The sequence below is a fragment of the Phytophthora ramorum genome (genome assembly GCF_020800215.1).
Source record: "Phytophthora ramorum isolate Pr-102 chromosome Unknown Phyram_PR-102_s0024, whole genome shotgun sequence".
Classification (NCBI taxonomy): Eukaryota; Oomycota; class Peronosporomycetes; order Peronosporales; family Peronosporaceae; genus Phytophthora; species Phytophthora ramorum.
Window position 1 is genome coordinate 406407 of NW_027150670.1, and position 23293 is coordinate 429699.

Consider the following 23293-nt stretch of genomic DNA (forward strand, 5'->3'; position numbering starts at 1 on the left):
GGCCCGATGACTCATGTCCAGTAGTCTTCACCCCTTCTGCTTCTCTTCTGTCGCTTAGAACACCACGTCTGCGTCGGCAGAAGGCTCGTACTGGGCGAGGATGTCGCGGTCCGACGCCACAACATCCGCGAACGGGTCGTCGTCCACTGCGGCACTTGAAGACTTGTTGGCCTCGGCAGCCTCTGCACAGAAGCAGCAAAGGCATGGTGAGCTCTTGCACCCAGATACGCATTATATAACGCAGCTTCTGCTTCTGAGCAGTGTACCATACCTTTTGCCCTAGCAAGAGTGACCTTCTCGTGCTCCTGCTTGTTCGCCTGCACCTTCTTGATGCTGCAAGTCAATTAGCCCGCACAGACAAACGTGAGCATGAGATCACATATCCAGCGCGATAACGCCTGCATAGCTTAGCATTATTACGCACCGCACGAAGTCCTCACGCTCTAGCTCATCGAGCTCTCTCGTGATGTACGAGATGGTTTTCTCGATACGAGGGATGGTCACCTGCAGAGATTGTATCAAACACACGAAGGTTACAAGCTGCACCGAAGAAATGAGGGACGCTACAGCAACACAAGGCACGCACGTTGTCCAAAGCGTTCACACGGCGGTTGGTCACCTTCAGGGCTTCATCCAGAGTCACAAAAGAGGTCTTTCATCGCAAACAGCACACCAAGAGTCGTTGTCACCTTCAAACCCACAACTCCACACCCTCGACTGTTCCGTATGCAGCACCCACCTGCAGCGAGGCCAGCTTAATAAGCGCGCGCAGCAGCACACGGAACTTCTCGCGGCAGTTCTGGATCTTGCCGCCTCCGCCAGCCAGACCGATGTTGTCGCTCTTCTCACGACTCACTTCCACCTCCGTAAACACCGGCAGCTTCACGCCTGCCACGTTGTCGATGCGATTTTGCGTGCGGATCTCCGCCGTGCTCACGGACTCGATCACCTTGTTACGGAAGTCACCAGCTGCATATTGCGCCTGCGTCAGCGAAAAGAAGGCCTCTGACGCTTCCGCAGACATAGACATCTTGGTCTGCATGTCAGAGTACAGTAGAGTGTTTAGGCTTTAGGCTTTAGAGTGTGTAGGATCCCATTAACCCGGTCCGGACCTTCTGAATCTCGCGCAGCATGGCCTGGAAGCGCATCTTCAACGCATCTGCCTTCTTCTTCAGCAACTCAAACCCTACAGGCAAGCACCCAGTGTATTAGTATTAGCGATTGTAGCAAGGGAGGAAGAGAAAGAGTCACAATACCCTTCTTAGCGCCGACGCGCTTGCCCTTGAAGGTCGTCAGCGCCCTGCAGTAAGGCAATCAGCGTCAGTGTCATAGTACATACGCATCTCCATAATCTGCAGAGACTCTGGCAGCAGCTAGCAGCGTCTTACATGCGCGTGGGCGCTACTTGAACCGACGACATGTCGCCCTCTTATTCCTCTGCAAGAAAGAAGACTTCCAAAGATATTGATCTGTGACGCTAGTGTAAAGTCTATTGACACAAACCCTGCGGTTGAAGTGGCGTCGCATACCCAGAACTTAGGCCGACGATGAAGCCGCGCGCGGACTGGTTCACGACGTCCGGTGCTCGGGAACTGCGGGACAGCAGCGCACTGGACTATCGGGAGTACGTGCATCGCTCCGAGGACTGCCAGTCGCCCCAGTTCGAGGAGGATCTGCGCCAGATCGAGCTGGATCTGCCACGCACGGGCGAGTCCATTCGCCTCTTCCTGCTGTCTCCAGAGGAGACGGAGGCGCTCCAAGACGAACAAGAGGATGAAGATCTGCCTCAACATGTGATGGAGCGCTTCCTGCCGGCGCTAAAGAATATTCTGGCAGCGTACGCTGTGGTATGGTAGTGCTAATAGCTTATAGAGATAACATAGGAGAAGAGAGACTTAACACTGTATTATTGCAGAGAAATCCTCGTGTGGGGTACGTTCAAGGCCATGCAGATGTGCTGTGCTTCCTGCTGGGGAACGTAAACAACAAAAAGGACGAGGAGGAGGCCTTCTGGGTCTATGCCAGTGTCATCGAGAGGTGAGTTTTGCAAAAGTGGAAGGCGATTGCCTTGCTGATTTGAGTGTTTTGCTTGTGCCTTGTCTACCAGAGTGTTTCCAGAAGACTTTTTCGCAAGGACACCGAAGCTTCATGGATTTCAAGTGGTACGCCCGGTTATTTTTTGGATGGTTTTGATGCTGTCGTTGAGTAACACCTTGGCGTGGTGTAGGACTGTAAGTTGTACCACGAGCTGGTTGTTAGAAAGCTGGTACCACACTACCCGATCCTTTCCAAGGTGAACACCCTGTCGAGCACTCCACTCTGTATCACAATCTAATACTTTGATGGATTATAATATTCAGGTTGACTTGCCACTCGTGACAACTTTGTTGTCTTGCAAATGGTTTGTTTCCATTTGGGTGGGCGAACTGCCACTACCTTTGCTTTATGAGGTGTGGGACACAATGCTTCGAGAGGATGACGGTACGATTTTACATCTACTTGTCGCGCTTCATTTCTTCTGCCTTGCAGTAGACAAGATCCAGCTTCACATGGTACGCTGCTCACTTTTCATTGACGCAGTGATGCAGTGGATGAAACTGATTCTTGGCTTCGCTTTTATAGGAAATGGAGCAGTGGGACTCGAGCTACATTTACAAAATCATTTTAAGTCAGTGCCAAACTGCAACTGAGATTGACCCTCAGACGCTGCTCCAGCAAGCACGGACTCTTTATGGTCTAAAGGATGAGTCTGTCGAAGATATGCGAGCAGCACTTCGCCGTCTCCCCCAACTGCGCAAGGCGGAGTTTACGGTGCTTTCTAAACAAACCCATTTTAGTCATTTAGAGATGGAGAGGCTTCAGGACGAGTTCACATTTCTTCGCTATCAAAGGAAGATTTGTGGCCGATCCAAGCTGCGAGGTTTGCGCCAGGAAGAGCTGGAAAGCATTTTGTCGCGAGAATTCAGCACGGTAAGCCCAATGCGATCATACTATTCCAATTTTCCTGTTGTGCTACAGTGGGGTACTTACGATCTTACTTTATTGGGCTTTTGCAGTGGCCAATAGATGCTTACGGGCGAATATATCGCCTGCTTGGGCCCGACGGCTATGGAAATGTGTCATTTTCGAGCTTGATTCAGGTTGGTGTTTTTGGATGATAAAAACCAGGTGCCAACGGTTAATGCGCCAGAATACGTTGTTGTTGCTAACATTGTGATGTGAATTTCAGTTTCTATCAGCTGGGAGCCGTGGGGCACCGGAAGAAAAAAAGCGCCTATTATTCCAGATCCCAAACCTACAGGATCGCAAGTACCTGGACAAGCATGGCATCAACAAACTTGCAGGCTAGTCCTTATATTCTGAAGGCTGCTCAGTGCTCAATTTGTCACGTGAACTAACCGTGATTTCTATTGTCTGGATTAGATCTGCTGTGCTGTTTGCTTACGAATCGGATGATGGCGGATGCCGACGTGAATCGAATACACGAACCGCGGCGACGTGGACATGGCGATTCGTCATCTGATGCTTTGAAGAGTCCGTTACTGCGCAGGCATTTTCGATCCAAGTTGCTGTCGCTGGTGACGTCAGATGACCGGCTGCAGTATACACAATGGCTCGAGTTTGCCCTCTTGGACACTGAGATAGCGCAACTAATGGTATGGGAAACAATCAGGCTGCGGTCAGGCGGACTTCTGCGCATCAAGACGCGATCCATGAGCTTTTGGAATATGACTCCGATTCAACCGGCTCTAAACAGAGCCTCCTCAGACTCGATTCTGCAGCGACAACCACATCAACGCACCGTGATGTCCTCAAAAGGCAGTGGAAAAGATGAAGAGAGCCCCGAACAAACCTCATCTGTGCAGTCTGTCTGGAGTGGCGACGCTAATTGTTTCGGAATCGATTCTGCGCCATTTCTGAAGAAACCTGGTTCGGTTCCGGTGGAAGGTCTTGCAGGGAGGCGTCAAGTCTCTCCTGTCAAAAAAGATGAACAAGAAGTTCAAGGCGTGTTGGCCGCCAGCTGAGACGGAGGCGCTGTGTCGAAATCCGTTTGAAGGCCCTCTGGGGCAGCAAGCACCGGCGCGCCGTACGTATTTTGGTGCCAGTGCACGATAAGCTGAATTTGAATTACCAGCAGCGTCAACTTGCTCACTTACTGCAACGCCTGGATAGGAACAACGGATAGATTCACAGCTTTTATTTCTCGGCTAGTCACTTGCGATGGCGGTCAGCGATATGATGTAGTCAACGTAGGCGACCACGTTGTCATTGATGCTCTTGCCCTGGAGCAGACATTGCTGGTGAGACAGGGAAGCAACACGCATATAGGACGACCATCTTACCTGTACGGTCTTGAAAGAGTACTCGGTCTCTTCCCTGCCCCGCACCACGTTGAAAACAAACGAGTTGGCGCTGTAGCCCCAGCTGGCGATGTCAGAGTACGGGAACATTGCCAGAACCTCGTCGCTGTCGGTGCCCAAAATGCCGATGCCCATGTCATTGATGGCGAGGTTGACGCGGGATGGCAGCACTGCGAGATGCCGCGAGTTCCGCACGTGAAAGAGTGTCAAGCCATAAAATGGCTGGCGTTTGCATAGACGCAAGTATGCTAGTCGAGCCTGCTGTGAAGACTGCACGCACCAACTATTCACGAAAGTATCATACCTGGCGAGTACTTGCTCAGCTACGGCAGCACGATTCGACGCACTAAGCAGAGCGTGGGGGATATACTCGTGAATGTTGTTCCTGATGACAAACAGACAAGTCTGAGTTTGTGAATTCGTTGACTAACTTTGTGAGCAGTGCAACGTACGTGATCTCATTCAGCGCTGGGGTGGAGCCATTACCAAGTTGGCAGTACAACTGGTAGCTCGCCAGCTCGACAGCAACGTCCAAACTGCAGATGTATCGACATTTGAGCACGTTGTGCACAGCTTGTAGATAGTAAAGGCTGACATCAGCTGCAGTTTCGTCATCCACGTGCACCCACAGGTACGCCTTGTACGTGAGATAATATCCTTGTATTGCTGCCGCTTTCGATAAGGAAGCCTCGGGCTCAGGTGCTGTCACATTTTTACCTTTCTTCTTCTTTTGGTTGAGATCGCTCACGTCGATATGCGTCCGCTCCCATTCAGCGTACAAGTCCATAACGCGCTCATGGTCCGGCACGAGGTGCTCCTCTTCATCGTCGTTCATTTCAAAGAGTGCGAAGGCCTTTTCGTGGCACACACCTAGCTTGCGGGCAACGAGGCCAGCCAAATCACGGCTTGTTGTCCAGGCACTGACTTGCATTACGAGAACAGAGCCATCAGCAAGCACTACAATGATGTCGTTGAGTGCATGTCGTTGCAGAGCTCTCAACTCGGCAGCGCTGGGGATTTCTTTGCGTTCACTGTGCGTGGCGCAACACCCCAAAGACGCTAATGCTTCCACCGCGTAGGCTGACACCTCTGCGCTAACCTCCGACTCGCCACTCGCTCCAATATTACACTGATAAACCTCTCGAGACATTCTGCCAGCGGAGGAGATGGAGGAAACGTCACAAGACACGCATTGAGAAGCAGCCAACCGTTTATAACAGCATTCCTGGTCGCAGTCAACAGACACAGTCAGTGGAATGACTAACTCCAAGGGACTAACGCAAAACCTACGCGCTGGGGTTCCTGGTAAGCTGTTTGCAGAGCTGGCAGTAGATTTCGTCCTTGAGTGCTGGGGACCTCGGAACAACGTTGCGCAGTAGCTTGAAGCAGTGATCAACCTGGTTCTTACCACTTGCACGATTGCCCATGAACCCAGAGACATTGCGGAATGCCTGCACTGCCACCACTGTTTGATCCTTCGGCAGACGTGTGAGCGGCGTCGAGATAAGCTTCTTCTCCCATTCAAGGCGCTTCCCAAGATTGAACTCGACAGGTTTGTGAAAAATTGATGGTCTTGGTGTTGTGAGGTTGAAGTGAGTTCGTGCAAACTCAAGCAGCGGATGAACGTCAAAGAGTGCCACTTGTCTGATTTCGGCCGGTTTTTCCTTGGACTTGCTGCCCTTTGCAGGGTTCTTGGGCCTCAACGGCTCGGATGAGAGATGCGGTAACTGGTCGAACGGCATCCGATGCAGGTCCGACGATTCGTCGTCATCTTTGTTTTCGGGGTCAGGAGTGCACTCTTCAACACCTCGCGTCTCGGAGTCTGTGCGTTCGTGTTCGTGATAGATCGCAGCACTGCCCTCTCCGTCACTACAACTTTCATTGCCATTCTCATCCGCGTCCACGCGAATGCGGTTCAAACTCAATCTAGGATGAACAGTCTCGGAGTCTGCGAGCTCGGATTCGTGGCTAAACGCAGCACTGCCATCTCTTTCACCGTACCTCTCACTGCAAGTCGCATCGATGTCCACCGGAATGTGCTCCAAGCTCAATCCAGGATGAACATCCGCTTGAGACTCGGTGCAGGTATCTTCGCGGTCGTCTTCCTCCCAGCTGTCCGGATCGTGCTCTAGCTCCGTGTCACCCGCCAGCTCCTCCAGACTGGGTCCCGCATGAATCGAGTCGAAGGTCAACGCCATTGCAATGCACCAGCCAAAGCCCGAGTCGGCCCGCTAAGACAAAGCACTGCCTTAATTTAGCAGAGACCTTGAAGTTGATTGTAGCCATTTCGAGCAGCAAAATGGCTACACTGTCTGCTTGGATACTCTCTGTCTCCAGCTCATGTACAGGAACCTTCACAGAGCGTAGAGCATGCGGTAAGGCGTGTCCTGCACACGGATCTTCAACGGGAAGCGTACTTGACCCACCACCGCCGCACTTTCACTGAGAGTCTCAGAGGTGTCCCAGGCGGCCTGTCCGAGCTGTTTAACAGCGTCCTTGCCACTGAAGATTTCGCGAGTGATTCACTGGAAGGTACAGCAGTGAGTTGTTTGGCCCTGGCAGGTGAACTCCGCGCAGGCGACGGACTAACTTTGCCCGCTATAACCGCGCCAAAGGTGGCTGCACCCGCGCACCGAAAATTTGCTTGCACCTGATTGGATAAATTGTGTGCATGTCGCATAAATGTGTGTACTCCACTGTCGCTTCGAGCTCATTGCCGCATCCGCCGAGCCTCGCGCAGATCGAAGAAGACGATGGCCACCAACAGCGACATCAGCAAGCAGCCAGTGGCTGAAGGAGAGTCGCTGCTGCCTGCGGACGTGCACGACATCGGCGAGGAAGGCTCGGACATGACGCGCGACATCTTCTTCGCCATCCTCAAGGACACGCAGGACGGCCCGCCGCGCCCCAAGTCGCTCCCGGACCAGAGCGAGATCCTGCACGAGGATATCGGTGCGTGCGCCGTGCAGAGGGGGGTTGATAAGCTGCTATCGAGGCTGATATTAGACTGTTTTATTGCTCCTAACAGGTAAAGCGTCGGACATTGCGCAGCCTGGAGGGTTCCGGCGCGACCACGTGATCACCAACCTGGGCGGCAATAGTCCGCACGTGCCCGTGTACGTGCAGGACTCGTTCCTAGAGTCGATCCAGCCCACACCAGGCTTCCTGCAGTCCGCGTACGGAGACTTCATTGTGGCCAGTCTGGGGCTGGCCGACGAGGACGACGATTCAGACGTACGTGGCGTCACAGATGGCGCAGCAGATGGCTTGCAGTCCAGCGCAATGATAATTGACTGACTGGATATGTGGGGTGCAAACTGTAGGAAACTGCGACGCCGTTGCTGAGTCGAGCGTGGAAGCGGAGACCGGAGAAACATCAGCCGGGTGCAACCGTTGGGAAGACTGTCTTCACGATCCTCAAGTCGTTTATTGGCAGTGGCATTCTGTTTCTGCCCAAGGGGTTCCAGAACGGAGGCATGCGCTTCTCGCTGACGGCGCTGTGCTGCTCGTCGATATTGTCCACCTTCTGCATGCTGCGGCTGACGGAATGCTCCAACGTGTTGCTGCGTGAACGTGGTCGCACCAATGTGTCGTACGGACTCGTGGGAGAAAAGGCGTTCGGCAAAGTGGGCCGCGTAGCTGTGAACATCTCGCTCGTGCTCTCGCAGATTGGCTTTTGCTGTTCGTACTTGATCTTCGTGGAGAAGAACATTGGCGAGGTCATTCTGGCCGCCTTCAACATCCAGAGCACCACTGCGTCTTCATCGCTGACGCTGATCATGCTCCAGATCCTGCTGTATACACCGTTGTCGTGGGTGCGTCGCATCGAATACTTCGCGCTCACGAACCTGTTTGCCGACTTGCTCATTCTGTTTGGCATCGTCTACATTATCTCGTACACGGTGCAAACACTCGACAATGCGCCGGTCGGAAGTGCTACATGGGTAAACTTCAACTCGACCAGTTGGGCCATGATGTTGGGTACCGCCGTCTACTGCTTCGAAGGCATTGGACTGGTGCTGCCTATCTACGACGCTATGGACGATGACATCAAACACAAATTCCCGCGCATCTTGGCCTACACCATGCTGTTCCTTGTGACGCTCTTTTCGGTGTTCGCTGGGCTTGTGTACGCTGCGTTTGGCCAGGATACTCAGTCTGTCGTCACGCTGAACCTGCCTAGCGCCCAAATCAGTCCTGCTACCATGTCGGTGCAGATTACATACTCGCTTGCGCTTGTGTTCACATACCCGCTCATGCTGTACCCGGTGGTGAAGATTCTGGAAGGCTACCTGTTCCCTCACCACCACCAGAAGGGCTACTGGCGCTGGGAAAAGAACGGTTTCCGGTTTGGGCTCGTGTGCCTCACTGCTGCTATCGCGTACTACGGCAAGGAGGAACTAGACAACTTTGTGGCTCTCATCGGAGGCTTTTGCTCAGTTCCGCTAGCGTTCATCTACCCGTGCCTCTTCCACTCCCAGCTGGTGAACGAAGGACGCATCTTGAACAACATCGTCATTGGCGTGGGGATGTTCACGATGTTCTTTGCGACGTACCAGGCCGTGTCAACGTGGAACTAGTGCGAGCAGCAATCTTGTGGGAGCTTCTCTACTTAGATTAAAGCTCGCAAGTGCTGCTGTTTTGTCGTGAGGAGTATTACACTGCAAGTCACCAAATCTACGAACGGCTTCGCCGTCTCTTGTCACTCTTCTTCTTGTGTTTCACGTGCTTCTTGTGCTTCTTGTGTTTCTTCTCTTTACGATCCGTTGCTGCGGGTGGCTTAACATCCTCGTCATCAGATTCCTCAGCAGTAAAATCGGGTGCGTTCTCCACGGACACAGTGCCTTCCGCGTGCAGGTTCTCCCAGAGCTCGCGCGTCTTCTCAGCCTTCTTCCGTGCCCAGAAGCTGCGTTCATCTTCGTCCTTCTTTTTGCTAGCATCCGTCTCGGCGTTAGGACCGCGATCACGGCTACGACTGCGTCTAGATGAGCTCCGCCTGCTACCACTTCGATCTCGTCCACGACGTTGACTCCGACTTCGACTTCGACTGCGACTTCTGCTTGGACTGCGTCGTCGCTTCCTCCTATCTCGGCTGTGTCTTCTGGTGGAACTTGGGACATCGTCGAGCTGCTGCTTCATCCGCCGCAGGGTCCAGCACTTGTCCTCTTCCTGCCGTCGGTTGTGCGAGTTGACACTGAATCAGGTAGTCGTCAGTGCATCTATTAGCACCTAATGACAGCCACCGTATAGCGCACAAACCCTCTGATGGTGCTGGCCAGGAACGTTTTGTTCACATCCGAGCGCTTGTCGGCTGGCGGCTTCTCCTGTAGCAACACAATCACTTCAATACACAGCAACAGCTCACACAACCTCCACACTACCAACCAGATACGCCAAGACGCCCCTAGGGCCCTGGAGACGCGGCCGTAGCGCCGCAATCTGCTTGGCGAGCTCGGCCGCAGCGATGTCGTCGTCCGCCATTCTAACTGGTTCTAAAATAAACGGTTATGTTAGAACGAACAAATATCCAATACAGCAGTCTCCATTGAACCCGATGAAGCGCTCAGTGTCTCCATCCTCCAGTCCGGACAAGAAGCAACGCGTCATGCAGAACGATCTCCAGCCCACTGTGAACCTCACTGCAGCGGAAGAGAAGCTCTTCTCCTTCCTACTGGACGTGGCGGCTCAGCCCGCAGCCGACGGTGCCGTGCTGCGCGTGGCCGGCGGTTGGGTGCGCGACAAGCTGCTGGGCCGGGACAGCGACGACGTGGACATCGTGCTGGACCGCATGACCGGCTGCGCCTTCGCGGACCTCGTGAACGCGTTCGAGACGGAGCAGGGACGCAAGACACACGCGGTGGGCGTCATCAAGGCTAACCCGGAGCAGAGCAAGCACCTGGAGACGGCCACCATGCAGATCGGAGACGACATGGGCTGGGTGGACTTTGTCAACCTCCGGGCAGAGACCTACGCGTCCGAGGACAACCGCATCCCAACGGTGGAGATCGGCACCCCACAGCAGGACGCCGAGCGTCGAGACTTCACCATCAACAGCTTGTTCTTCAACTTGGCCACCAAGCAAGTGGAGGACTACACTGATCGGGGCATTGAAGACTTGAGGAGCGGACGGTTGCGCACACCACTGGAGCCTCGAGTGACGTTCCTGGACGACCCGTTGCGGGTGCTGCGCGCCGTGCGCTTTGCATCCAGGTTTAACTGCACGCTGGAGCACGATCTGCGCGCTGCCGCGCAGTTAGAGGAAGTTCGCGTGGCGCTCGTGCGCAAGGTGAGTCGGGAACGAGTGGGCAAGGAGCTTGCCGGCATGTTCACGGGCAGCGCCGCGCACCCTGAACGTGCGCTGCGACTGCTGCACGAGCTTCACCTGTGCGAGAGTGTTTTCCTACCCTCAGAGCTGCTGGAAAAGTCGCCGGTTTGTCGTCCGGACGGTGAAGCGGAGGCCATTGATGAAAATGTGTGGGATCGATGCTACGCCTACGTGTCGGAAATGTACCAGCGCTTGGCTTCGGCATCGGAAGGGGTTCTGGACGTCGATAGTTTGTCGCCCGAGAAGAAGCACGAGCTTCAAGTTCGTATCTTGGCGTCTTTCTTGCTCCCGTTCCGTGGACTCTGCGTGCGCGATAAGCGCCGCCGATCAATTGCTGCGTTCGTTATCCAGGATTCGCTCAAGTTGCCCAACCGCGACGCTAAGGATGTGGATAATGTGCTAGCCCACGTGGGAGAGCTTCAGGCTGTGATCGCGGAGGACACTTTTGATCGTGTGAAGGTTGGTCTGTGTATCCGCAAAATCGGTTCTCAGTGGGAACTTTGCCGCGACGTCGCGCTGGTACAAGAGCTAGTGGACTGCGGAGTGGTTGATGAAGCTGCTGATGCCCGTGCCACCGTATCAAATCGTTACGACACCTTCAACGCACAGGTCCACGATGCTGGTCTTGACGGCGTCTGGAAACTCAAGCCACTACTTAACGTGAGTTCTTCTGAGAGTCATTTTCACGTTCGAACCTGCATCTAACCTGCTTAATCGTTTTTTGCGCCTTCGCAGGGTAACGATCTCGTGAAGCAGCTCGGCGTGAAGCCTGGACCGCACATGAAGGAGCTGCTCGACCGCATTCTTGCGTGGCAACTCTCGAACCCGGACAAGACGCGCGACGAGTGCATGGTTCACTTCAAGGCTGCCGTCGCAGCGGAGTCCAAGTAGAGCACCACGATAGATTTGCAAGCCATTGATGAAGACGTACAGGCACGTAGGTAGTCGGATTAGTAGATACACAGATGCAGGGCCGACACACCGCCCCTATTTCCTATCTAGATGACGACGCTGAAGTCGTTGCGCTTACCGCCGTGAACCAGCAACTTGTGCGGGAACGAAGCCTTGTCGTCCGGCGCCTCCGTCCGCTCCAAGCAGAAGAACGCGACCTTGGGCGAGTCCTTTGTCTCGCGCACCCGGAAGCCCACCACCTCCAGGATCTTGGTGAAGCGCGCGTACGTCATGAACTGCGAGTGGCGCAGACACAGCAGCGGCAGCATCAAGAAGAGCAGTCCGCCCTCCTTTAAGTGCTCCCGGTACAGCCGCAGCATCTCGCCGCGCTTGTCGGCTCCAGGGACGCAGTTGAGCACCATGCTGGACACGAGGACGTGGAACTCGCCTGTCGGCTTGAGGCTGAAGAAGTCGCGCTGTTCGATGCGTTCGTGTCTTGAGTTGAGATCGATGGCTCGCACGTCCAACCACGGACATGACAGCAGTTGTGTGTTGATGGCGCCCACCTCCAGGACGCGCAGCGGCGGCTGTTTGGCCTTGGGGCGTCTCTCGAAGCGCGTGAGCAGCTGGAAGACCCACTTGGACGTCCTGTGAAAGCTCGTGTTCAGGATGCTGGCGTCCTGGTAGGCCTGGCGACCACCCAGCTGTTCTAGTTGCTTGTTAATCTCGGAGAGGCGCTCGTTTTGCTGCTGTGCTGCTCCGGAGCCGCGGGTTTCTGCTGCTTGAGGCGGTCCAACTCGTGCGTCAGGCGGTGGAAGTTCGTTGTCACCTGGCGAGCCTTGCGACGCGACTTCATGCGCGGCGGAGCGATGTGCAACGCCTTGCGCGCCTTCTTAGACTTCTTCATTTGCTTCGCTGCCGTCCTGGTGCTGCTGGACGCGCCCGCAGACGCCGCGGCACCGCCGCCATTCGCCACCGTGACACCCATTGTCGTAAATGGCTACAATATTAAAACTATCCAAATAGATTAAATAAACCTGTTGAATATCATGCCGCACAAGCAGCACACCCTGTGTTGAATTCCTCCGTCTCGTCCAGCACATACTCTTCCTCTCCACCCTCTTCTCCATTCAGTCTCCGCCCCTCAACCCCATACATGTAGGCCTCGTACCAAGTCGTCGACTGAGCGGCCATTATTGAAATGGCTATAATGTAAGTATCCGAAATGGCTACAAAGTATGAATTCGAAATGGCTACAGTTGACGCATTTCACCCAATGTCCGAATTAGACTCCGATAGCGGTATTATACCTTCAATCCGAACCAGTGATGGCTAATCGGGAAGAAAGCGATGGCGGACCTTGCGTGCGACTAGAGCAGCGCAGTGTGTGTGTGCGTGCACCCCCTTTCATGCTCTCCTAGTGCCAGGGGAGCGATCCAGAGATGCAGGCGAGTGCAACGCGGCTCTCACAGCGCTCCCAAGCCTCGGCTCGGCCGTGCCAAAGGGACGCGTCATGAGCCAGCCAGCTCAGACGGCGGAAATGGCGGAAATGGCCAAGATGGAGCAATTGTTCGGCGACATGGAGGAGATGTGTGTGTCCGAGGCGGCCCGCGCGTCTGTCAGCGTCTCGGAGGACGACGATGACGAGGAAGAAGAGGACTCGGTCGGCCTGGACGATGACGATGACGATGACGATGACAACGACGACGACGGCAAGCGACGACGACGGCAAGCGACGACGACGACAAGCGACGTCGAGGGCAGTGGCGGGGAGGATACGAGCTGGATCGAGGGGTTCTGCTCCCTGAGCAAGAACAGTTACCTGTTAATCTCTCTCGAGTTTATTAAAGTCTTCGGAGCTAGGTGGACGAGGACTACACTTAGGACGACTTTAACCTCATGGGTCTGAGCAGCACCGTCCCGTTTTACGACTACGCGCTGGACATCGTCCTGGACATTGAGACGCCCAACGACAGCAGGCTCACGCAGATCCAGCAGGAGATGATCGAGCCCACGGCCGAGATGCTGTACAGACTCATTCACGCGCAATGCCTCCCACCACCAAGGGCATGGCCGCCATACTGGACAAGTACCAGACCGTCGACTTCGGGTGCTGCCATCACGGGTACCAGCGGCGCTTGGTGCACCGCAGGCTGCAGTTCGAGGTGCGCGACGTGAACGCGGCCAAGTTCAACTTCTGCATGGGCAAGACGGCCACGATGCTGGCGCTCATCTTTGCAGAGGCCAGAGACTACGCGGCCGACACCAACCGGCTCATGCATCGTCACATCTGCTGGCGCAGTGGAAGGTCGAGGTGGGCAAGTTCGTCAAGGGCGGAGAGCTCGCCGTGATGCTGGGCCGAACTCGTCCGGGTGCTCCATGCGCAGCATCACTATCCCATCTTGTAGGTTGAAGATATCATTTTCCACAGGCCTGGTTTGAATTCCGTGCGCGCGCACTCCGTTTTCCCGCCCAAGAAAGGCTCCGGTTTGACGAATACGCGGCATTTACCAACTGGACCATCGGAAGCATCTTCGACTGGACCATGCCGAGCGATACGTACTACTACAAGGCGCTGGAGCAGCAGGTGGTCGCGCTTTCGCGCCGCAACGAGCTGCTGGTAGCGGAGCTGCGCACGAGCAAGCAGCAGGTGATCGAGCTCCAGTGCACGCTGGACGAGCATCTCGCACAGGCCAAGACCATGGCCATGCAGCACCAAGAGGAGAGCAGAGCGCTCCACAAGGAGATGAAGGCGCTGCTGAACAAGGTGGCGACGGTGGTGGCCACCAGTAACAGCTTCGAGCAGACGCCGCAGAAGCAGGATGTGGCTAAGCAACTAGATCACTACAAGGAGAAGCTGCCGGAGCAGAGCCAGAGTAATAAGAGCTGCGGCTTCGGCACTCCCAAGACGGCGAACTCCTGGAGCGCGAAAGAGACGGCGGCCACGCCCGCGAAGGTGATGAAGGACGTGAGAAAGACCGAGGAGGTGCCGGCGCAGACGCAACAGCGCCGAACCCGGAAGAGAGAGTTGACGTCCCCGAGGAGATGACGAGTGCGGCGGCATTTGTGACGTGTGATTGGATGCACAAGAACAAGAGGTATCGGTCGTCGCGTATGGCAGAACCTGTGGCGTCAACTTGGATTTGCAAGACGGCATCGCCCTCGTCGTCATCTCCGGAGGTGTCTCCGCGATCGCCCAGGTCGGCCCCGATGGACAGTAGTGACAGCGACCACTTCGCTGTTAGTCCCAGAACAGATGCAGGCCGCATTCGAGGAATCAACTCCGCTGGACGACTCGAGCTGAGTGGTCCTCGACGAAAGCTGGACTTGGACTCGTGCGTGGCGGATGCTTCGTAGAAGATCGCGATTGTCGACAAGTTGCTGGAATGGTTAGCGCGGTGAATTGGTACGGTAAGTGGCACTCATCTCTGCCTCGTATCGTGACCATTCTGCGCGATGCGGGACTCATTTCTCCGGTGTTCCAAGCAAGTTGACATCAAGCGGCACGTTGAATCAGTACCAGTCCAGTTTGGCGAGCACAGACTCATTTCTCTCTGTCGTGGCTGCTTTCTCGTGGAAGGCTTTCTGGACGTGAAGCGCTGGGGCTTAGTAGACCTTGCGTGAGGTGCGCCAGCAGGCTCAGTCGATCGGGGCTCATTACCCTCGTTCAAGCTGTAGATGCTGGCGTGCTTCGCGCGAGGTGCGGGTGTGGTGTGCTTTTGCAGTGGTCGACAGGGACTCATTGCTCTCTGTTGGCCACTGGGATTGCTCACTCGCTTGCTCTTCTACCTTGCTTCGGTGCTTGCGTCCGAGGCTTTCTTCGTGTGAGGTGCCTGGCTTTCGTTCGCCGAGTGGACTTCTTCTACCGTGACATGCTCCTGCTTGATGACGACAATCTGATGACCAAGCGACCACGTTTGCTGGCTACGAACAGCCTCAAGGCAAGTTGTTTGCACTTTACACGAGTATGCATAGATATCGTAGCGTATATATTTTATTGAAACCAGCAATGGGATAAAGCGTCCTCTCTCTACCTTGTCTGTCCCGGGGTAATGCACCCTGAAAGCTGGAGTATGTAGCAGCAAACACCACGTAAAGTAATGCAAGACTGGCACATCCATTCCTTTTACGATACCAGTGTTGTGAACAGCATATGTAGGCGTCAGTCTATCGTTCCTACAGCAGCCAACGTTATACTTCCACTCGACACCCGATCCTTGTTCGTCCTCTCCATCGCCGTGAACCTAAAAAACTCCATGAGTTTACTCGTGCTGAACTTGGACTCGTCCTCGTGATTCTCAGGCCATTGCCACGTTGGCTGAAGCAATACCTTCGCCACTACAGCTTCGCACACAGGCAGCAGATGTCGATGTTGGAGTAGTTGGTCACGAGTGGCTCTGCGCGCACAGCGCTTCAAATTGCTGCTACTTGCGCGTGCACTCGCGCAGATACCGACGAGGTGGTGGATTCGCGTTTCGTCGAGACGAACGACCGCGTCGTCCAGGTGCATCCAGTAGCGCGACAGCTCGGTGAACCCCGACGGCCCCACGCGCTGCAAACTAAACCTAAAACAACAGGCGCGAGAACAACTCCCTAGCAACGTGAAGCACGCCTCATGATGGCGGGCCACTTACCTTTGATCGACATGGCAGCGATTCCGATCTGGTCTATCCGAGAGCACTGTGTTGTGCTGAGGTCGTTGCTGTAACGAGTGAGTCGTTCTTGCAATCTGAAGCTCCGCGTAGGCGTCGCCCAATGACCCGGCACTCGCTTTTCCCGAGCAGCCCCAATGTTCAGTCGCTTCAGTGCACTTACGTCCGTGACGACATCGTACTCCACAAGCGACGCCGCGTTCGAGATGTTCAGTGACTAGGAGGTGCAGTATGTCCGCTAGTCGCATCTTTGTTTCAGCAACCCGTTGAAAGCTAAGCGTGTGCTGATTGTCTCGCACACGAAGCAGCGTCTTGCACTACAATGGCCCGGAATCGACTGTCTACCGCCACCCCAAGTTGCAGGCTTTTACCACAGTCGAGTTCTACGATGTGCGGGATGACGTAGTGATAGTGACAACCCAAACTCGCCGCACCATCGTCCACCCTTGGCATCGTCGAAGTAAGGGCCACCAGCACCGCCACATTGGTACGGAATGCATAGCGCCATTACGGCCCTCTCCGACTGTGGTAGCTCCCACACGACTTCACTGCACCTTTCGTCGCGCTCTCCACTCGTCCGATTTACGAGCCCCTGTTTCCTGTGGTCAGGACGGCGACAGCGCTGTACCCGAAGAGGTCACATAGCTGTAGCTCGGCAGCTCTCGAGCTGCTGCGTCTGCAGGAACGAGCACAATCGCGTGGTCCAGAACGCACAACACAAAAGACCTCGAGTCTGTTACGGACGCTTTCAAGATGAAGAAATTGAAAAAAAAAAAAGCGTGAAAAGCGAAACTACAGTCGACAGCGCGTCTGCTCTCGTGAGCTCAAGCGTAGCGGCGCGTCCATTCGGCAGCTGCACAGCATCAAACCCCACAACCAGTTAGCTGCCACGTTAGCATCTACCCGCAGCCCTCCAATCCACGCACCCATTTGCACGGCACCAGCTTCGTCCGTCTTCCAGTGGTCTGCCACATCGTTGGCGAGCGGGTCGTCCGGGTTGGGCGCCGAAAGCAGCGCCTGGATACTCAGCAGCACAGTGCGGATCTGCAGGGCCGGCGACCACTTGTCCTTGAGGATGTCAAGGCAGATGCGTCCCAGTTTGTCGATGTTGGGGTGGTAGATGCGCGTCAGGAAACGCACTTTAGGCGGCGCCATGGGGTAGTCCGACGGCAGGAACAGCTCCAGCTTGAAGATGCCATCTGCAAGCACCCCAACAGCTGATTAGTAACCCTCTATAGCCTTATAGCAGCTAAAGAGCCACGTACTCTCGTACGGGGACGACTGCGGACCGGCGATCACGACCTGGAAGTAGCGCAGGTTGTCTTCGTACGGCGTGGCGCTGATGCCCGCAACTGCAGACACACAAGCGTCAGTATACTGTTTGCCCTGTATATAGGTTCATACAGCACGCACCAGGCTCCGCTAGCAGCCGTTGGGTTTCCTACACAGAACTCGTCAGTCTACTGGTCTTATAGTGCACGATCCACGTCGTCTACAGTAGCGCAGATAGGAAAGGAGACGGGTAGCAATGTAGCAGTCGCGTACCTTGACGATGCGGCGCGGGAGGGCACTGGCCATAGTTTCTTGGAGCTCTTCCGCTGGGATTTTCCTACAGTGGAGGGAGAATCCCATGCAAAGCGTCGAGCCTATGTATTTTCATATCGAAAGCTATTGAGAAGGTTTTCAGGAGTGTTTGTCGCTAGAAGTTGCAGTTGCCTTTTTATTATCTATATGTGGTCATTTATATTTAGTAGAAGGCGGTGGCAGCCCGCACTACGGGGCAAGAACGGAAACGGCTCCGTCGGCGTGAGAGCGGGAGCGTCAAGGGGAGCGAGCGACGGGAGCCGACGGATGCGCAGACATGGCGGACTTTGACGACATCGACGACTTCAGCGACCACGCGGTGCAGGGGAAGCCCATCAAAGCCTTCAAGAACGGCCACTTCGACAACCCCAAAGGTACCAAGTCGTCTCTAACCAGACTAAAACGACTAGAAATCTCACTAGTTGACTATTTTGTGCGTAGTGCTGTTTGTGCAGCATCACTGGACATGGGACGAGTTCCTGTGTGCAGCCTCGCAGCGGCTGGAGATGGTTCCGATGGCCTCCAGAGTCTTCAACGCCGACGGCGCGGAGATCGACGACATCATGTGCATCGAGGAGAACGACATGCTCTTCTTCTCGACGGGGAGGTCCTTCAAGGCTCCCAATTCGGGCGGAGAAGACGCGCAGAGCACGGACGAGAAGGTGGCGAACGTCGTGGGAGGCTATAAAGTGACGACGCTGCTGGGCAGAGGAGGCTTCGGAGAAGTGCGCCTTGGCGTGCATCAGCTCACGAACGATAAAGTGGCCCTCAAGTTTATTCTGGTGAGGAAAGGAGTGAGTTGGAGGATTTTGGTTGTAGAGATTGACATTCTGATTCTGTAGAAAAGCGAGATGGGGTCGTTGGGAGACGTAGAGCGCACGACGACAGAGATCCAGTGTCTGACGGTAGGTTGGTTGGTTTAAAGACGAGCGTTGTTGCGGTTGCTCATGGTTTTGTGGTGATTGTAGGCACTGAACCACCCGAGCATCATCAAGTTGCTGCGCGTGATCAATGAGCCGAATCATATTGTGCTCGTGTTTGAGCTGCTAGAAGGGTTCGTGCTTTGGCTGGTTGTTTTTATGCTTAAATTGATGAGGACTAATTGATTGTGGCGTACACAGCGGTGACCTCTTCCACTACATCAAGCAGTTCCCAGGAGGCCTATCGGAGGAGGACGGCGTGGGGTTATTTTCTCAGATCATTGGGGGTGTCGGCTACGCTCACAACCAACATATTTGTCATCGCGACCTGAAACTGGAAAACATCTTGCTCACAAAGTAAGCCACCATATCTCCTCGCGACCGTAGTGTTATGATACTAACATTCTTCAACTTGCAGTAAAAACGACATTTCCACAGCCAAGATCGCAGATTTCGGTCTGAGCGACTTTTACAAGCCAGGTGCCATGATGAAAACGAGCTGTGGGTCCATTTCGTACTTGGCGCCGGAAGTTTTTCGTGGTACATCCAACGCAGGTCCGCCTCTCGATGTATGGAGTCTAGGTATAATTCTGTTTGCAATCGTGTGCGGTCGATTGCCCTTCGAAGGCCCCGATCTCCTGGGGACTAACCGACCACGCGAGAATGTCATCCGAAATCGCATCATGAGGTGCCAGTTCAAACTAGATGAAGATTTGAGCCCGGCACTCACAGATCTTGTGATTCGGATGCTCAAGCCTGACCCAAACGAGCGAGCAACCATCCCCGAGATTTTCAGCCACCCGTGGGTGCGTGGCACCGCCGGTACGTCTGGCTGTCTGGACACTGCATTTGCGAGTGCATCGTTGCACGACAGTGTAAACGACGACGATGACGACGATGGAAGCTTCGCCATCACTTATACACCAGCAGCTCCCGCTTTAACTTTGGCCAAGACAAACGATGACGACAAGTTGCCGTCAATTGTTCAGCGATTGTCTCGGACCGATATTACGGGAGGCAATATAAGTGCTCCAAGTGCGTTGACAACCCCCGCGAACGGTGCCAATGCGCAAGTAAACTCAAGTGGTGGCCCCTCCGTATCTGCTGTGGCTCCAAATGGAGGGCGGACACGCGGTGGACGAATCATGGATAACCCACTTCAACCGAAGGGAGCATTAAGAGCAGACAAATCTCCGCGGTCTTCAGGGTCTGGGAGCACTGGCATGATGAACACGCCAATGCCTATAGCGCTGAGTCCAAACCACCCTGTCACCTTCAAGCGGTACGCCTCATCCACTGGAAATACTCGCGCTCGACCACGCCAGCCTGTGTCATCTCCCACAGCAAGCTCCAATGCCGCCCATGCAAATAGCAACGGAAGTGAGAAGGCCCACGCTGAACGTGCTCCGGTACATGCCGGAGACTCTGATCGATTGCCGGTTGCGCACCACAAGCACTCAAGACGACGGTCCGACAACTTTGACGACGTAGCAGATTCCCCCCACCATGGTATGAAAACATCGCACACAGGTTTAGGTGCACAACAACTAGAGACGATAGCCAGGAAGCACCATACCCACCCAGAACCCCCGCCAGCAAACGATTAAGGGAGCAGACAGGAAACGAGACAGACAGCAATAAGGACTCCAAACGTATAAGTTAAATCTCATAATCACTCGCAAGAAATTGCTCCAGCGGACAAAACTTGGGCGGCACTTCCCGCTTATCAAACCACAAGATGAAAAGTACGATTGGTGAGGGAGTAGACGTCATACATTAAACGCTGGCTCGCTTCCAGGCTCTGTGTGTGCTGCTTGGTGCGAAACAAGGGCTCCTCCGTTTCAATCTTGTCACTTCGAAGCTGGCGCTGCAAACGTTTTAAAACGGAGGGTCTTGTCGCGAGATACACTTTGAAGAGTCAACATCAAAAGCCCACGTTAGCTCCTTCAAAGCGATCAAGCTAGTGAATTTCAGTTACGAACCTGCCATATCCTCGTACTCCTTGCGGGAAAAGGTGATCAAGCTGTGCATTCCTAGATTTTCGAGCAAGGAAACTCCCACACGACTAGTCAATTCAGTACCAGTAACAATATCAGAATGAGTGGTCGTCATGCCACATCACGGAGAAAGGAAAGCAAAATACCTTGCAAAAGAGTCACCTGCTAGTGTGAGAACTGGAAGTCCTGCAAAAAGTGCATCGGTCGCTGTCGAATGTGCACCATACTGCAGCGCCAGCAGTTTAGCACCCTGTTAGGCGAGTAGCTAAAGCTGCCAAAATAATGCGTCCAACTTACAATAAACGTGTCAAGGAAGAGCCCTCCGAGGCGGTGACGCTGGAGGTGCTGAGCTTTTGGTATCCTGTATACATAGTGAACGCTCAGAACACGATCGCAGCAAGTATTATTACTCTCATCGGACATACCTTTCGACGAACTGGATTCTTCTCCTTGAGATGCCCTGTGCGAGTGCCTCTCCCCATAAGTTTTTCTTGATCTCGCGGCTTGTGACAGATTCATCAGCACCTTTGCCCGGGATATGTCTCCCTGGGTCTAGCAACAGTAGCGAGCTTTGAGGTACACGCCGTAGAATGGCCATCCACGTGCTGAAAGCTGAAACCTCCAGTTTGTCGATCTTGTTGAAATTCACAAACACGAAACCAGTCTTTTTTACGAGCTCTTTTTCGCGTTGACCAATTTTCCATAAATCCGCACGACGAGAAATGTTTTCAGACGACGCGAGAACCTGCTCGTAGTAGTTTACTTGATACGCGTTTGGTAAAACTACAAGCTTCTCGGTGAATGATGAGAACATCTCTGCGGGGGGTGCCACGTATTTGTCAACAATCACATAGTCCACAAAGGGTGCGCCGGAGGATCCCGGAAACACGAGATAGTTTACCACAATCGGTGCAGGTCGGGCAGCTACAATCTGCATCCGACCCCCGCGGGTGTGGCCTTGAGCATCCATCACAATATGAACCTGCTGGTTACGAATCTGCTGAGCACTCTCTTCAAAGGATGCAGCCGACAAATCCACAAATTTATCCACACTCTCAACGACTCGTCGGCGGTACGTGCTGCTGTCATCTCGCCCGTATCCAAAGGCGATAATCTTCATCGAGCTTCGATCCGCTTTCACGACCCCATAACCCCTCCAAATGCGTTGTAGGATGATCTGCGTAGTCGTAGGATAGGTACCCAATATTTAGTCTGTGTGTCTCGCGTGCTTTCATCTGTGACGTAAACTTTTCGTTCCGGCTGTCGACAACGTTGCGTCTGTACTTGGTTGAGTACTGCACAGCTAACGTTTTCCTTTCTTGCGGCGATAAAGCGTGCAGCAAGGAGTCGAAGGGTGTAAAAGGGTGCACAGTGCCCTCTTTTACCTGCATGTTGGTGACCATATTCCAGAGGGAATCAAATTCATCCTCCGAATTAGCCCACACGCAAGCGCTCAGCTTGGCCCGAACCTTGTGAACCATGAGATGCATACGTGACGTCTGTGCCGTAAACGCGTCTGGGAAAACCATGTCTGGAGAAGTAGAAATTGCTTCAAGCGCACGCTCATACCAGCTCAAAGCGTTCACAATGTCTCGTGAAACCTCGTAGGCTGCGCCAACGTTGCCCATGGCCATGACCTTGACGTTTACTGGGGCCGACGGCAAGTTGATGACATACTGCAGTGACAAGTTGGTATCGAAAGCTATGCTGCTAAGTATCAATCAAGAAAAGCGTACCAGATATTGAGGGATCGACTCGTTCACATCGCCGAACTGGTGGTGAAGCGCTGCGATGTTAACCCTCGCTTGAGCCTGTGCTGGGTCAATCGCCAGAGCTTGATTGTACGCATCAGCTGCCTCTAAAATCTGCATTCACCGTACAATAACCAATTAGTCCCTTTATTCCTCGTACAATATCCAACGCGACGTCCTCGCCTTGCCAAGTTTTTCCAGCGTAACCCCAAAGTCAAAGTAAAAAGCCGCCGAGCGCCCTCTCTCGCTCACGTGATGGAAAAGTTTCTCCGCCGTGGCATGGTCTCCTCCGTGATGGTATACCAACGCAAACAGGTGCGTTAGATCGTCCACCTGCTCGACATCCGTCGGGTCGATCTCTCGCTCTGCAGCACGGAGATATTCCAGCGCTTTGGGGAAGTCCTTCTTGTCCGAGTACACTGCGCCAATGCGTTGCAGCAGCTCATGGTCGTGAGGATCTTGGGCCAAGACGCCGTGCAGGATCTCCAATGCAGGATCGAAATCCTTCCGTTCCCGGTAAATCGACGCGATGCCCAGCTGAACACGTCGATCTCCAGGCTGCAGCGTCTCGATCTGCTGTAAGATGGCCATGGCCGAGTCCAAGTCATCGGTTTGCCATAGTTTGTCCGCGGATTGCCACAACTCGTCAATACTCAATGCAGTCACGTAGATGAAGGGCCTCAAGCCCAAGAGGACAAGCGCAGTGAGGATTGACACGAAGGTGGGGCGGTACATGGTATCTTGAGCTTTTGACACAGATCTTCTATGTCCCTATTTAAGTGATAACGTAGTTTTAGTATGCTGTTGACCCT

General features: G+C 54.1%; 12 protein-coding genes across 12 annotated transcripts; 6 read left to right on the forward strand and 6 right to left on the reverse strand.

The window, feature by feature from the left end:
- Positions 1-54: 54 nt before the first annotated feature.
- KRP23_15066 (V-type proton ATPase subunit D) lies at positions 55-1420 on the reverse strand (the record flags this gene model as incomplete). Its single annotated transcript, XM_067885963.1, has 8 exons — positions 55-182; positions 272-333; positions 425-504; positions 587-652; positions 740-1036; positions 1113-1186; positions 1257-1300; positions 1389-1420. 8 exons carry the CDS (start codon positions 1418-1420, stop codon positions 55-57), a joined length of 783 nt encoding a protein of 260 aa, XP_067736961.1.
- A 127-nt stretch (positions 1421-1547) lies between these two features.
- KRP23_15067 (TBC1 domain family member 2B) lies at positions 1548-4025 on the forward strand (the record flags this gene model as incomplete). Its single annotated transcript, XM_067885964.1, has 9 exons — positions 1548-1847; positions 1916-2037; positions 2108-2162; positions 2228-2293; positions 2361-2552; positions 2623-2970; positions 3057-3140; positions 3230-3344; positions 3424-4025. The coding sequence occupies 9 exons, from the start codon at positions 1548-1550 to the stop codon at positions 4023-4025; spliced, it is 1884 nt and encodes a 627-aa protein (XP_067736962.1).
- Positions 4026-4208: 183 nt separating this feature from the next.
- Positions 4209-6559, reverse strand: KRP23_15068 (Unconventional myosin heavy chain 6; the record flags this gene model as incomplete). Its single annotated transcript, XM_067885965.1, has 5 exons — positions 4209-4283; positions 4344-4746; positions 4814-5392; positions 5461-5586; positions 5652-6559. 5 exons carry the CDS (start codon positions 6557-6559, stop codon positions 4209-4211), a joined length of 2091 nt encoding a protein of 696 aa, XP_067736963.1.
- Positions 6560-7114: 555 nt separating this feature from the next.
- Positions 7115-8941, forward strand: KRP23_15069 (Vacuolar amino acid transporter 3; the record flags this gene model as incomplete). Its single annotated transcript, XM_067885966.1, has 3 exons — positions 7115-7313; positions 7390-7595; positions 7685-8941. 3 exons carry the CDS (start codon positions 7115-7117, stop codon positions 8939-8941), a joined length of 1662 nt encoding a protein of 553 aa, XP_067736964.1.
- A 97-nt stretch (positions 8942-9038) lies between these two features.
- Positions 9039-9842, reverse strand: KRP23_15070 (uncharacterized protein; the record flags this gene model as incomplete). Its single annotated transcript, XM_067885967.1, has 3 exons — positions 9039-9555; positions 9621-9685; positions 9747-9842. 3 exons carry the CDS (start codon positions 9840-9842, stop codon positions 9039-9041), a joined length of 678 nt encoding a protein of 225 aa, XP_067736965.1.
- A 73-nt stretch (positions 9843-9915) lies between these two features.
- KRP23_15071 (CCA tRNA nucleotidyltransferase, mitochondrial) lies at positions 9916-11577 on the forward strand (the record flags this gene model as incomplete). Its single annotated transcript, XM_067885968.1, has 2 exons — positions 9916-11346; positions 11422-11577. The coding sequence occupies 2 exons, from the start codon at positions 9916-9918 to the stop codon at positions 11575-11577; spliced, it is 1587 nt and encodes a 528-aa protein (XP_067736966.1).
- Positions 11578-11684: 107 nt separating this feature from the next.
- Positions 11685-12565, reverse strand: KRP23_15072 (25S rRNA adenine-N(1) methyltransferase; the record flags this gene model as incomplete). Its single annotated transcript, XM_067885969.1, has 2 exons — positions 11685-12355; positions 12424-12565. 2 exons carry the CDS (start codon positions 12563-12565, stop codon positions 11685-11687), a joined length of 813 nt encoding a protein of 270 aa, XP_067736967.1.
- A 525-nt stretch (positions 12566-13090) lies between these two features.
- KRP23_15073 (putative casein kinase II subunit beta-4) lies at positions 13091-13928 on the forward strand (the record flags this gene model as incomplete). The annotated part of the gene is made up of 3 exons (XM_067885971.1): positions 13091-13401; positions 13491-13604; positions 13730-13928. The coding sequence occupies 3 exons, from the start codon at positions 13091-13093 to the stop codon at positions 13926-13928; spliced, it is 624 nt and encodes a 207-aa protein (XP_067736968.1).
- A 194-nt stretch (positions 13929-14122) lies between these two features.
- On the forward strand, positions 14123-14626 carry KRP23_15074 (uncharacterized protein; the record flags this gene model as incomplete). The annotated part of the gene is made up of 1 exon (XM_067885972.1): positions 14123-14626. The coding sequence occupies one exon, from the start codon at positions 14123-14125 to the stop codon at positions 14624-14626; it is 504 nt and encodes a 167-aa protein (XP_067736969.1).
- Positions 14627-17053: 2427 nt separating this feature from the next.
- KRP23_15075 (Ubiquitin-conjugating enzyme E2 35) lies at positions 17054-17807 on the reverse strand (the record flags this gene model as incomplete). The annotated part of the gene is made up of 5 exons (XM_067885973.1): positions 17054-17082; positions 17156-17428; positions 17495-17581; positions 17643-17670; positions 17775-17807. 5 exons carry the CDS (start codon positions 17805-17807, stop codon positions 17054-17056), a joined length of 450 nt encoding a protein of 149 aa, XP_067736970.1.
- Positions 17808-18090: 283 nt separating this feature from the next.
- Positions 18091-19675, forward strand: KRP23_15076 (Serine/threonine-protein kinase SIK1; the record flags this gene model as incomplete). Its single annotated transcript, XM_067885974.1, has 7 exons — positions 18091-18187; positions 18255-18595; positions 18656-18718; positions 18782-18867; positions 18935-19090; positions 19152-19555; positions 19638-19675. The coding sequence occupies 7 exons, from the start codon at positions 18091-18093 to the stop codon at positions 19673-19675; spliced, it is 1185 nt and encodes a 394-aa protein (XP_067736971.1).
- Positions 19676-20459: 784 nt separating this feature from the next.
- On the reverse strand, positions 20460-23216 carry KRP23_15077 (putative UDP-N-acetylglucosamine--peptide N-acetylglucosaminyltransferase SEC; the record flags this gene model as incomplete). The annotated part of the gene is made up of 8 exons (XM_067885975.1): positions 20460-20641; positions 20716-20798; positions 20877-20956; positions 21028-21091; positions 21156-21907; positions 22116-22406; positions 22467-22595; positions 22665-23216. The coding sequence occupies 8 exons, from the start codon at positions 23214-23216 to the stop codon at positions 20460-20462; spliced, it is 2133 nt and encodes a 710-aa protein (XP_067736972.1).
- Between the last annotated feature and the right edge of the window lie 77 nt (positions 23217-23293).